General features: G+C 45.7%; 1 protein-coding gene across 1 annotated transcript in view; it reads left to right on the top strand.

The window, feature by feature from the left end:
* Nucleotides 1-14561, top strand: part of Mthfd1 (methylenetetrahydrofolate dehydrogenase, cyclohydrolase and formyltetrahydrofolate synthetase 1) — a 62716-nt gene that overhangs the window by 7638 nt on the left and 40517 nt on the right. Inside the window, 3 exon segments of the mRNA XM_051147789.1 lie at nucleotides 4141-4225; nucleotides 13915-13974; nucleotides 14371-14424. Of these exon segments, the coding sequence (XP_051003746.1) occupies nucleotides 4141-4225; nucleotides 13915-13974; nucleotides 14371-14424 (199 nt within the window).

Here is a 14561-nt window from a genome sequence, read left to right on the forward strand (position 1 = left end):
GGATTATCAGGCTCTCATTCTGTAGCCTAGGCTAACCAGTATATAGTCCACCCCACTCAGCTTTCTGAGTGTTAGGATTACAGGCAGGAGCTGCCACTGCTGCTCTATAATTTGCTATTGAATTTTTTTTTTAACTTATTAAGATATTTTTCTTGGGGCAGTTGGTTAAGAACCCCAGGTGTTCTTCCAGAGGGTCAGGTTCCTAGCACATGGTAGCTTACAACCCAACCATCTGTAACTCTAATTCCAGGGATATGACCCTCTTCTGTCCTCTGCAGGTGCCAGGCACACACATGGTACACTTACCTGTAATCAGGCAAACACCCATTCACATAAACATATCTTTTAAAAAATTAAGCCAGGCATGGTGGCACACGCCTTTAATCCCAGCACTTGGGAGGCAGAGGCCGGTGAAATGCTGTGAGTTTGAGGCCATCCTGGTCTACAAAGTAAGTCCAGGACAGCCAAGGCTACACAGAGAAACCCTGTCTTGGAAAAACAAACGAACAAAAAAAAAAAAAGTATTCCGTTTACTTTAGTTTTGTGTGTGCGGTGGGTTCAAGGTTACTTTTGTGGAGGGCAGAAGGGAGGAGCTTGGTGTCATGCCACAGCCTGTGTTTGGAGGTCAGAGGTCAACTGGCAGGGAGTCATTTCCCTTCTATGTGTGGGTCCCAGGGATTGATTAAACTCAGGTTGACAGGCTGGTCAACAGGTGCCGTAACCCACTGAGCCATCTCTTCAGCCTTATAGCCTACTGTTTGCTTTGGTTTTTGAGATGGAGTCTTCTCTATTTTGTAGCTCCATCTATCTTAGAACGCTCTATGTAAGACCAGGCTGGCCTTGAACTCACAGAGATCCACTTGCCCGTGCCTCCTGAGTCCTGGGATTAAAGGCATGCACCACCACATCTGCATAATCTACTTTGAAAAGAATACGGTTTTGAAGCCCCTCTCAACCAAATCTATTTCCTGCACCTCCGACTTCCACCCACTAGATGCCAGTAGCACCTTAAAACTGCACTCGTGTCCATGTTTTCACTTCTTGCATCATGTCAACTTGGCTATGACTATTTTTCTGGTGTCCATTGGTCATAAGCAAAGACATTTGGTGCACTACCCTGTGGCTTTGGGTTTCTGTGCACACTTCAGTCCTGACTGCTCTGACGTGGAGACTGACAGTGTCCTCCCTTAGACTGTAGGTGGCCAGTGAAGAGTGCCATGACTCTGGCATGAGTGGTTCTATTCCAGGGACCATGTGTGTTTCCAGCTGTTTCTTTTGGCCTCACTTGGCTCTGAAATCCTTACATGGGAGATCTTGCCCAGGGCAGTGGAGAGACATGGAGGCTCCCGCAGCTGATGACGCCAAGACCATAATGACTAGGAAGTCGTTCTGCTACTGCCCTTAGGCTTGCTGGGAATTTAGCCCATAAAAACTGAAGAACTTAATACCGTTTACTTTACTATAACTTTGAGGCCGGCTTCATGAAGACACGTGAGGCTGTGCCTGTGTTTCCTCTCTGGGCTCCTCCTTTGTAGCTCCTCAGCGTCCAGTGCTCCAGCTGGAGCCAGCTCTTTAGCTTTCCAACCCAGAAAGCACAAGCTTTTTCTTCCTCGGAGCAACAGAAGTAGAAAGGGATCCAGTGAGATGGCTCAGTAGGGAAAAGGTATCAAGCCTGATGGCTTAAGTTCAGGATGACTGGAGTTCAAGACCTACACCATGAGAGGAAAAAATTGACTCTTTCAAGTTGTCCTCTGACTACATACATACTATGGCATACACACACACACACACACACACACACACACACACACACATATATATATATATATCTCGAGGGGGGTGAGGAGGGAGGGAGGGAGAGAAAGCACTCAGATTTCTGTGCTTCACTAGTTAGCCAGTCTAAGTGAATTCCAGGCCTGTAAGAGATTTTCAAAAGACACCCAAGGCTGTCCTCCAATCTCCACACACATACACACATACATATGAATATCTATATACACAAAAACACGCACATTGACAGAAGAGAGCTGTCTGCTAGGAATAGGCGAGGAGAGCCAATGTAAATGGTTTCCAACTAAACCTTTTTTCCCCTAAAAAGGAAAATGCAAGCTTGGGTTCTTTTAAATGGTAGCACAGAACTCTGGAACATTCTGTTCTATGGTCTTATCCTACTGAGCAAAACCAGTGTTTTCCAGTTCACCACTGCTGGCACTAAGTTCCCATTGCTTTGCCACCTGCTGAGTATTTTTATTTTTATTTCTCCGTAGACTTCCGACTTTGAGTCTCAAATGCCCACTTACTTTTAGAGGATTCAGTAAAGAGATTGACTGTGTCGGTATGAAATCTGCTCTGGGCCTTAGAATACTCCCAGTTGGTAGTTTTTCTATCACTATTTGACAGCCCCAAAGCTCAGCGTCTGTGTGTTTGTACCTGTGACAGCTTCTGTGTGCTTCCTGCAGATGGATCTAGAATGCTCTCATTTTTTAAAAATTAACTTGTCATCAGCACTGTAATCCATCACTGGCCTGGACTTGGCAGGGCAGTGGTTCCTTTCTAGTACCTTAGATTGCAGCATCCCTGGTCATTTCCAATTTTCCAACCAGAACAAATGTTTGACAGTGTATGAATGACGTGTGACCTGTATTCAAAACCCTATGATGGGCTCCTGTTACATCAGAAGGAAATAGTCTCTCCATCCTGGCCACTGCTCCCAGTTTCCAGGTGGCCATCCAGGTGGCCCATTCCCAGGCGTTGGCACTTGCTCTTTTTTTTTTTTCCCCCACTTTGCTCCAGGAAAGTCACTGGCCTATTGCGAGCCTGTGTTTCATTTGTGAGTGGCGTACAGAACACCTCTCGTGCCTTCCTACTTGACAAAGGGGTGGTCTCAGAAGTGCCCACCTGTCCTACCATTATTTCTTTTCTTTTTTTCTTGTTTTCTTTGAGCCTTTTTTCTTTTTTTTTTTTTTTTTTAATGTTTTGCTAATAATTGTACAGCGCAGGTTTTGCCTAGGCTGGGATAAGGTAGAAAACATTGGCCTACTGCTATCCTATCCCTTTTCTTGTTGTTTTGGAAACGCATTCTCAGGCTAGATTCAAACTCATGTAGCCGAGGACATTCTCAGACTCCTGACCCTCTTGTTTTGACCTCCCGCTGCTGGGATTAAAGGCACCCGCGTGTACCCTTGCCTGTACCCTCTGCCCTTGGGCAGAGGTTAGAGAAAGAAGAGGCAAGCCTGGGAACTTGACAGCACAGCTCAGAGCTTGCCGTCAGCTCTGTCAGCTCTGTCAGCTCTGTCCTCATGCCGTCACTCATTGCAGTTGACAGGGAGCAGCAAAGGCTGGGACTGCTGGGAAGCAGGAACTTGGCAGCTGCAGGATAGCTTGTTCCTGTTTCCCAGCAGAGCTGTGTGTCCGTGATCCAGGTCAAATCTGGATAAAAAGCAACAACAAACTATGGTCTATCCTTTTTTTTTTTTTTTTTTTTTTTTAACTTTATTCTTGTGTTGGTGAATGCTTTGGGAAAAAAAAAAAACAAGGACACTAACTAGAAATAACATTTGGAAATTTTGAGTAAAACTGAATTTTTTTTAAGTTGGGACATAGTCTTTGCTATATACCGGTTTGCCTGGTACTTGTATATAGCACAAGCTGGCCTTGGATGCTCAGTAATTTGCTTCAGTCTCATTGAATACTGGGATTACTGCTACATCCCAATTTTATTTTTCATTTTAAGGCGGAGCCTCTTAAATTGCCCAGACTGACCTTGAACTCATGAGTAACCTGGGCAGATTTTGATCCCAAGTAGCTGAGCCACCATGCCCAACCCTTCATATCACAACGCCCTGAGGCTGCGTCTTCTGCAACAGCAGTTCTCTCTTAACTGTTGAGTTGCGTCTTCAGCCCCCAACTAAGGTATTTTAAATCAGCTTTCCCTATACTTACCTCTTGGTTCAATTGCTGTCAGTAGAAGCTAGAGAACAGTCCAAGTTAAACTGAGGTCTGGGAAATTGAGATATGGCACACCCAATAGTATCCATCAGTGAAGGGAATTTTAATTTCCATGAGATGTATCCAGTGATCTGCCTCACTTAGGTTCGCCCAGGAAGTAAGTGGTAACTCCCACCTTTTCTTTCTGTCTAGGCAAATCAGGGAGCGACTGAAGAACCAGGTTACTCAGATGAAGGAGCAAGTTCCTGGCTTCACACCTGGCCTGGCGATCCTGCAGGTAGTGTGACATCCTGTTCCCTTTCATGCCATCCCTACCCAGCCTGTCCGCAGCACTTAGAGCCTGCAGCACTTCAGATCTCTGCCTCAAACACAACTGTGGTTTCTCACTGCGGGCTCTCTTCAGGAACCCAGCTTCCGGATGCTGGTTTATCCTGCTCTATGCCAGTGTGGGTGCCCTTTCTCTCAGCATTGTAGTCTTTAGTGTGTGTGTGTGGTTTTGAGGCAGGGTCTCAAGTATTCCAGGCTGGCATCAGAGTTGACCATATAGGCTATGTAGCCAAGACTGACCTTGAACTCTGATCTTCCTGCTTCAACCTACCAACTGCTGGGATTGTAGGCATGTACCAGCTTTCATGGTTCTGTGTGGGCTTCCTGAATGCTAGGCAAGCCCTCTACCCACTGAGCTACATCATTGGCCCTGCCCCTTAAGTCTTCTTAGGACTCTATGTACTCTTAAAATTTAAAGATCTCGCCGAACTTAGCTACTAATAGTTACTGTATTGGAAATAAAATTTGGGTTTATTTATTTACTTATTTTTAAGTACATTAACTCTTATGTTAACATTTTTTGTTTGTTTGTTTAGTTTGGGTCTCACTGTGTAGTCCAGGCTGGTTTGAAATTCCCTATGTTGAGTGGGCTTCATTTGTTGGGTGTGTGGGGGCATGTGTGTGATAGAGAGAGCTTATCTGCCCACCTCACCTCGTGAGTCCTGGCATTAGATGTGTGTACCACCATGTCCTACCCTAAAAGGTTTTTTTTTATTTGTAACTACCTGTATAAGTGTGTGTCCTTGTGTAAGGTGCACATGTGAATACAGGTATGGCTGGAGTCCAGAAGGGGGAGGTATCAGATTCCCTGGGGCTGGAGTTAGTGATGGTTGTGAGTTCCCCAGTGTAGGTGCTGAGAACAATGCCCTGTCCCGCTGACCCAGCCCTGCCCCCTTCAAGTGTTAAATATAATTTGTTTCACAATGCCAACAGGAAACTCTTGGTATGTTAACATAAACATTATGGGGAAAGAACTTTGAGACAGGCCCTGCTTTGTACCCCAGGCCGACAGTGAGCTTGAGATTATAGGTGTGCACCACCACACCCAGGCTAGAACTTTTTGGTAGTAAAATTTGGTGAGAAGACACGTGTTACCTGTTGAGATTTATTTTTTAAAAAATCGTACTCGTTCACTTATGTGGTGTGGGGTGTGTGTGCCGTGGCACTCTTGTGGAGGTCAAAGGGTAACTTTCAGGAGTTGTCTTACTGTTGCTGTGATGAAACACCATGAACAAAAGCAACTTGGAAAGGGAAGGGCTTGTGTGGTTTATATGTCTTGAATCAGGGTGGGAATACAAACCGGCATAAAAATAGAGGCAGGAGCTGATAGTAGAGGCCCTGGAGGGGTGCTGCTTACTGGCCTGCCCCTCATGGCTTGCTCAGCCTGCTTTCCTACAGAACCCAGGACAACCTGCCCAAACTCAGGTCTTCAGGCTTGGTGGCAAGTGCTTTTTCCTACTGAGCCATCTTGAAAACTATGCACTGTTGTGCATAACAGGAGAGCTGGGTCCCATTCTGTCTCCACACGGGTCTCATGCTGTGTGCTGTTCTGATTGAAGTGTAGGAAGAAAACCTGGCTGGACCTGCAGCTCAGTGTAGAGCACTCACCTAGCATGTAGGAAGCTGTAAATTTAAGTTTTAACACAGGCGCGCGCGCGTGCGCGCACGCGCGCACACACACACACACACACACACTGGGATCTGGCCTTACACCAATTGTCTTAAGTTAGGCTTTTTATTGCTGTGATAGAACCTGGGAAGGAAAGGGTTTATTTCAGATCGCACATCACATATTATTTCACTTTCATATCACAGTCCATCAGCAATGCAAGTCAGGGCAAGAACTGATACAGAGGCCATGGAGGACTGCTGCTTACTGGCTTGCTGCCCAAGGCTTACTCAGGCTTCTCTTTTATACACCCAGGACCACCTGCCCATAGGGTTGCACCATCCACCGTGAGCTGGGCCTTCCCATGCCAATCACTAATTAAGGAAATGCGCCCCAGGCTTGCTCGTAAAGCAATCTGGTAGAGCCATTTTCTCAGTTGAGGATCTCTCTTCCCAGACGACTCTAGCTTGCGTCAGGACACCAAGACACAGGAGTCAACAGTTTGTTTTTGTTTTTTAGTGGAGTTTTTGTTTGGTTGGTTGTTTGGTTGTTGATTGATTGGTTGGTTGGTTGGTTTTGAGATGGGATTTCACACTTCAACCTTGCCCAGAATTGGTGGCCACACTACATTGGCCTTGGACTTGTGGCCATCCTCTTGCCTCATCCTCCTAAATACTGGCACTGCAATGTGTAACACCATGCCTAGCTCAGTTGTTCATGTTTAGAAAGTATTTGCAAAACACTCAAGCCTGAGTAATCATTGTTTGTCAGTTCTTTCAAGAAAAGTTGGTTTTCTGTGGGAAAAAAAATGCATCTGGTTTATCTGGCAAGGCAAAACAGCACAAATGCTTTGCCTATTAATAGCCACTGAGCTTCCTTCGCAGACAGCAGGAGTGCTGTGGGAACTTCCTGATTCTTTACATAAAATCCTGAAAAGATTCACAGGTTGAAGTTTAATATCATCGATAATTGGCATTACCTGTCAAGAGCATTCCTCAGTGAAACTGCCATCTATTTTTTCCTGAGGGACCATGGCAGGGTAGAATACATGGAAGAGTAGTGGGGTTGGTGTCCTCAGCCTGATTTGTGCTGCCACCAACAGATTTACCCACTGTTACTTTTGTACTATCAATACAAAAGTCACCATTTTAAAAAAAGGGGCGGGGGAGAGGGGCAAATGGCATGCTACTAGGTAAAGGTTGCCAGAATTTAAAATGAAATTGCTTGTGACAAACCTTGACAAAGAGGTTCACAAAGGGAAAGCTGTCACACGTGACTGTATCATCAAAATATCTACCATGATACCACAACCTTGCACAGAAAACATTTCTGCAAGGCTGTCTACCCGGCAGGTAACTGCCTGTCCAGCTACAGTCAAACCTCATCCTCATGCAAACACTCCTGCGTATCCCTTGAACTCACCTATGCCTTCATCGTCATCTGGACCCTGTCTATCCCAAGCTTCAGCCTCAAGGGCTACAGCTACAGGTATGCAGCACCCATCGTGGCTGCCACCCTTGCTGTGGGCCCTTCTAGCCAAGGGCAGTGGTATCAGAACAACTTAAGGGACTCTCGCTTTGCACTTAACAGTCACGTCTTCTTTTGCCTCCCTGAATGTGTGTATCATTTACTATGGCAGGTGTATTTCCATTGCAACATTCATTTCTCTTTGGAGAATTCTTCTCCATTCATTATTTAGACTAGTGAATTTTATGAAGACAGCCACACTCTTCTTAGAGGAACCCTTATTTTAAAGAAAGACAATCGTCTCTATTCACTTTAATGATAATCCCTTTAGTCAGGGTCTCACTCTGTAGAGTAGGATCAACTCAAACTTAGACTAACCATCCTGCCTCTGTCTCCCAAGTGCTGGCATCTCTCTCTCTCTCTCTCTCTCTCACACACACACACACACACACACACGTATATGTCATCGTGTTTGTACCTTAATGTACTTCAGTGTAATTTCTTTTGCTTGCTTTCGTTCATTCATTCATTTATATTTTCAGACAGGGTCTTACTGTGTATGTCTGGATAGCCTGGATAGCCCTCATGCCTCAGCCCCAAGTGCTGAGATTAGAGGCATATACTGAGCTTTTTCATCCTTTTCTATCCTTCATGGGGGGATATTACCAAACTCGGGTCTCTCTTTCTGGTTTTCTCCCTGATCTCATGATTTGTCCACTAGGAGGCAGCTATCTGCTTGGGCAGATGTACAGATGGGCGTCTGAAGGGTTAATTTCTGTGGCAGAAATAGCTTTCATTTGACTCCTCCTTCAGAATCACCGTCTTCCTTGTCCCACATTCCCTCCGTGCCTGTCTGCACATATGCCATTTAGTCTCTTGCTAAGCTTCTCTCCCTTATGTATCAAAAATTTCAGAATGAGTGGTAGTTACATATCACCTTTCCCCCCCAGCCCACTCTGCTGTGTATCTAAACAGCCTGAGCAGAGCAGAAATGTCCATATAGAAGGCTGTGGCTCTGCCTGCTTGTGCTCCCAGCTGGGGTGGCTTTTTTTTTTTTTTAAACCTCTCCTCAGATAACTATGAACCAAAGATTTGTGTGGTGGGTGTATACCCAGTACATTTGGGGGCTGGCTCCTTCTTGGCTGGTCTTAATTGTTTGTTGTGGGAAGAAAGACATTCATAGGCAATTGTGACTCCGAGCTGAAGGTGTAGCTCAGTGGTAGAGCACTTTCCCAGCATGCACCAGGCCCTGGGTTTATCCTCAGTTAAGGAGAACAAAGAAAAAAAAAATGAGAGAAAGAAAAATGAAATTCGTTTCTGTAAATCATTGGACTGAGCTACTTCACTGGGTCCAGCAATTCAGTGAGAGGTCAAAATGGAGTCAGTCATGCTAATGTTCAGTGCCACTGAGCTATTTATCTGACCTGAGGGAAAAAGCAGCCAAATTGCCCAGACAGGCCAGTTTCAGTTGTAGCCTGCCGTTGCCCAATCTGTTCTTTTCTGTAGTTCTGACTCCCTGGCCCTCTCTGCCACTTTCCAGAGAAAGTAACTTTGAAATATACTGCTTTCTATAGCCTTTTTCTATTGGCAAAACCAAGCCCCTCTGTTTTGTGAAGCGAGCATGATTGTAGAATTGCAAAGAAAACCAGCTAAACTCTTTCCATTGTTGTGGTTTCTTCCTCCTCCTCCTTTAGGGTATGTTTTTGTTTTGGAAGATTCATATGAAGCTCAGACTGGCCCTTTGTTCATTATGTAGCCAAGGATGGCCCTAACTGCAGATCCTTCTGTTTCTACTACCCTACTGATGAGATAGCCACTGCCTGCCATGGTACCCAGCTTAAGTTCTTTTAACCAAACCTTTTCTTAGTGTTAATTTTTTTTAAATTGACTTCAAATTTACTGATTTTTGCAAGTATCTACTGTAGTCTAAGCAATTTCTGCTGTTTGTGTCTCTTAACAATAAAACAATGGTGTGGGTGCCCCAGGCTTGCTCTTTGGCTGTGAGGCTACATAAAATATTGCCGTCCCAGCTTTTCCTCGGGACCTCTTATCTTTTCTGCCCTGAGATTTTGATGTCTTCTACACACCCATGCCAGAGATCTAAGGTAACCTCTATTCAAAACCTGTGTAGCACACGCCTGTAATGCCAGCATTGGGGAAATGGAGGCCTGAGGACAAGTAGTTCAAGGCCAGACTGTTCCTGTGTCAGACACTGTCTCCAGAATGAGACAAATCTCATTCCCAAGGAGCTGTTGTCCTGTGGAATCTGCTTCTTGGATCTTGGAATCTGTTCCATGTTCTTCCCACTCTGGGTCACCCCTGTGACGGCTCACTGGTTTTCTGTTTCTAGTCTAAACATCTCCATCTTTTTTTATTTTTTTAAGTGTATGAATGAGCCTATATCTATGTTTGTGCACTACATGCATAGCTGCCATCCATGCAGGCCAGAAGAGACCGTCAAGTCCCCCTGGAACTAGAGTTTACAGCTGATTGTGAGCTGACATATGGGCACTGGGAATCAAACCTAGGTTCTTCTGAAAGAGCAGCCCGTGCTCTTAACCTCTGAATCATCTCTCCAGCAGGAAGCACTCATTTAAATACAAATCTCGGGCTGGAGAGATGGCTCAGCCATTAAAGGCTAGGCTCACAACCAAAAATAAAATACAAATCTCATCCTAACCCACCCAGATACAATTCCCTATTTACTGATGGAATGGCAGTACTACTTGCATAGCTAAGTGTTTATTGTGGTTCAGAGGTTCTGTTTATATTCGTGATTGTACCAATTGATGCCCAAACATCTTGTGGTCTTGCCCAAAGCCAGTCAGAAAGGATGAGAGTATGGCATCCCAACCAAGCACTGTTTCCAAAACCTGCTTGTTTTTCTCATTTGTCACCATAAAAATCAACTCTGCTTAAGGAAATAGCAAAGCAGTTTATTCTGAGCCAATTACAAGTGGCCATGATAGGTCAGAAAATATGGATTCAAACCATCTGAATGATCAGCCAGCATGTTTACAAAACACATAGATGGGGCGCTCAGGTTGGTGAGCTAGCCCAGAGCAAGGGAATCTACTTAGATACTGTCTGTGCCATTTTTACTTTTAGGGTTAATGGAGGCTAAACTCAAGCTTCTTTCTAGAGTTTTATCTAAAGGTTGTGAGGAAGTCAGATATAAGATGGTTAACAGATGGAGCTATAACAATAGCCAGAGGTCATCTTGGCTTTACCGGCAGCAGTCTCCTCACATCCAGAATGTCCTGCTTAGCAGATCAGCAGGCTGCAGGATCTCAAGCTCATTAGCATTCTCTTACAGAGCATCCATGTAGCCAGGGGTGGTGCGCAGCTGTGAATTCAGTCCAGACTCGAAGAACAAACTGCAGGATAAATCATGATCTGGCCCAAGTGTGCTTTTTTGTTTCCTTTCTTTCTTCCTTCCTTCCTTCCTTCATCTTCATCTCAGACTTCCCTCACTTTTTGGTGTAAAAACCCTTATGAGGCCTGGGTCCCCTCAGTGGAGGCTCTGGTGTGAATTTACACAAGATGGTGAGTGAATTCCTCCCGGGGAGACATGGTGAACACAGTCTCTTTGTAGAAGTTGGGGGCCAGTTAGTTGTAGCTCTTAGAGATGGCTTTCAAGGTGGTCCTGGCGAAGTTGTCCAGGGTCGGAGTGCAGCTTCTGGCCGATGTGTAGCATCATCAACACTGGCTGTGGAAGCAACTTCTCGGGGACAGGAACAGGAACAGAGATCATGCCATTGCCTCTGTGGGCAGGGATGAGGCACAACAGCACAGAGCCACAGTGGCTGTCACCTTGCATGGCACCAGGAGGGGCTTGCCAATCCTGTCCCTAGAGTAACCTGTCTACAGAGGGAGGATGGAAAGTTTGGCCAAGATGATGGCCCCTTGGATGGCACAGGTTACCTCCTTCGAACACCTAACATCAAGGCCAACATGACTGTTGTAGCCCATATTTAGGGATGCTCCCAAGAAAATATCAGTGATCACAGGTCCCTTGATAGGCAGAGAGAACAGCTAGATCTCATTCGGGGACTTGATCTCCGTGTCCTTAACCAGCTTACTGATGAGGGTGCACTCATTGTCTCCAGTTTTACCTCCATGACCCCTGGGGCCTCACACTGGCCTCTAAGATTGATGGCTGAGATCCCAAGCCTGGGCACACACCCCCCCCACCCCCAGTCCTCTGGTTGCATCAGTGTCATCCACCATTTGGTATATTCTAGAGGAAGAAGCTGGTAGGTTTTTTGGGTTTTCTTGTTGGCAGTGGTGGTTGGTTTTTGTTGTTTGTTTATTTGCTTTTGCCTTTAGACAAGGTTTCATGTCACAGAAGCTGACATCGAACCTACTGTGCAGCCAAGACCGGCCTTGAACTCTGCAGCCACCTCAAAAATGCTGGGACTACAACTGTGTGTTCCGTGGTTTAATATTGCATGTTTTAAATCCCAGTGCTCAAGAGGCAGAGTCAGGCAGATGTTTGTGAGTTCAAGGCCAGCCTGGTTTACATAGCAAGTTCTAGGCTAGCTAGGACTACACAGTGAGATCCTGTCTGAAAGAGAGAAGAAAAAACAAACTTTAACATACACTCTGTCTGGCCTGTTATAAAAAGTGTTTGCAAAGGAGCTGAACCAGGGTTTATAATCCTACCATGTGGAAGGCAGAGGCAGGAGGATTAGGGCTAGCCTTGGCTACATAAAAGATGCTAGCGGCTGGAGAGATGGCTCAGCAGTTAGTAGCACTTGCCTGCTCTTCCAGAGTTCCTATGTTCAATTCCCAGCAACTATCTATAATGGATCTGATTCCCTTCTAATATGTATAAAGACAGAACCCTCATATACATAAAATACATGAATAAATAAATTTAAAAGGGGGTGGGGCTCCTGGAGAGATGGCTCAGCTGTTAAGGGCACCGCTTGCTCATTCAGAGGTCCTGAGTTTGATTGCCAGCACCCACATGGTGGCTCACAACCATCTATATGGGATTTGATGTCTTCTTCTGGCATGCAGGTATACATGCAGATAAAGCGCGCATGCGTGCACACACACATTTTTTTTTTTAAAGATTCTAGGCCAGTTTGGGCTACATGAGACCCAGATTGGTCTCAAACTTACATCAGTCTCCCTCCTACCTCAGCCTTCTAAGTGCTAGGATTACAGGTGTGTGCTACCACATCTGGCTTATTTTCTGATGGTATGAGGCACAGCCCCTTTGGAGGAAGAGATTAGCACTCGGGATGGAATGCTTAAGTAACATTCTTGATAAATGATACTGGGATTAAGATGCATTCTGGAGAACTGGTCCACCACCCACCCACTTGACTGCCAGTCAAGAATTTAATGTTCTTTAAACATTCTTGCATCTAGTCTATCATTAATTATATAACCAGCTCCTCTCTGAGAGGCTTAGAACCAGGGGTATATTGCAGGCTTAGCACTTACCTAGCGTCCAGCATGCAGGTTCCTCAATAGGACTCTCCTACTTCCTTGGAAGTTCAAATTAGTCAGCAAAGCCGAGAACCAAACGAATATGGAACACCCAGAGCTGGGATTCAGGCCATATTCCTGAGAGCCCAGGGCACCATCAGACTGTCCACACAGAAAATTCTGGAGATGCTGTTAAGAAGGCCAGCCTCCATCAGCCTGGCCTCCGTGCTGAGGTCTTCACTTAATCAGCACTTTGCCCTCTACAGTGTGTAAAGAGGCAACACTTACTGCAAAGAGATGTTGACCAGAGCACAGGAGAATATTTGTGACATAAATTTTTACAGATAACTGACTGCCATGAAGAACTGCAAGCGTGGTCACTTATATGCTATAGTGGGGTCAGGGGTCAAAGGGTGTGAGGTGGGCACTGGGCCCCTCCCCCATGTCTGTTCTGAATAAGCTAGCCCAGCTTCCTGTCTTACTGGTTTCACTACAGTATGGCTGAGGGTGAGCATTTTCCACTGCCTCTGTGGGTAAGAGAGTGGGTGGACTGTGCCTTGGGTACTTCTGCCTCTCTGTGTCTTTCTGGACTAAGGATAATTTCTCAATTTCAGTCGCTGTCCTATTTGAACTAATCCCACATTTAGGGTGGCCTGGAGCTCCCTTGCCTTGTTTACAGTGCACCTCCACAGCAGTAACAGCCACATATCTTTTTGTTTGCTTTTGTTTTTAAGGATGGGTTATCCTTGTTACCTAGGTTGGCCATTGTCGGATAGGTTTAAGCAACTGGCTTTCAGCCGTCTGAGTAGCTTGAAATTACAGGGTCATATCATTGCTTCTTTCTTTTGGCATTGTCAATGGATTGTGGGAACCAAGTTAGAGGGTACAGAGTAAAGCCTTTGTCTGCACCCTCAGCCCGTCTCCCACCCCCCAGCTTCCTTTGTCTTCCATAAAAGTTCTTTTCATTAATAGTAACATGACTCAAATATTCATTTTATCCAAACTAAAATTGCAGAAGTTTCTCTGTACACTCTGCCTTTCCCTGTCGATTAATTGCAGAAGTTTCTCCGTACACTCTGCCTTTCCCTAACTGTCTGACTTGCATCTATTTATTATTCTAGGTTGGCAACAGGGATGATTCCAATCTTTATATAAATGTGAAGCTGAAGGCTGCTGAAGAGGTAAAGCCCCAAGCACCAAGGCTGGCATCCTTCCTCACGACCCCGCCAGGGGACTGTTGGTAACCCCTTGCCCCATGTGCCCCTCCCCACAAAGCTAACTGCCACCAGCAGGCTGTAATTTAACCATTGGGCAGGTCAGAGTCAGGTGTCCTAACACAGCTTGGTTTCCCCTGTGTGCGTGATGGTTTTCTCCCCAGAGATCCAGATGAGTGGACATGGAATGGTGTTGAGTGTGATAGTAGCAAGTGAATGACAGGGCGGGTGGATTCTTCTCCACGCATAGAGGCCAGATGGCAACCGGACAGTCCTTTGTTTTAGTCATAGTCCTTGCAAGGAATAGGGCCCAGGTCTCAGTCTCTCTTAGCATTTGGCTGTTTCTTGTGTCTGTTTCTGCAGATTGGGATCAAAGCCACTCACATTAAATTACCGAGAACGTCGACGGAGTCTGAGGTGAGAGCCTGAGTGAGCCTGGTGAGGCGCCTCTCTGTCGGCTTGCTTTGGCTGAATCTTAGGGGAGATAGATACACTTTGTAGCCAGGAGATCTCCAGGTTCTTTCTTCACAGCCCTCACGTGTGGCGCTACTTCT

Source organism: Acomys russatus, chromosome 1, assembly GCF_903995435.1.
Source record: "Acomys russatus chromosome 1, mAcoRus1.1, whole genome shotgun sequence".
NCBI lineage: Eukaryota > Metazoa > Chordata > Mammalia > Rodentia > Muridae > Acomys > Acomys russatus.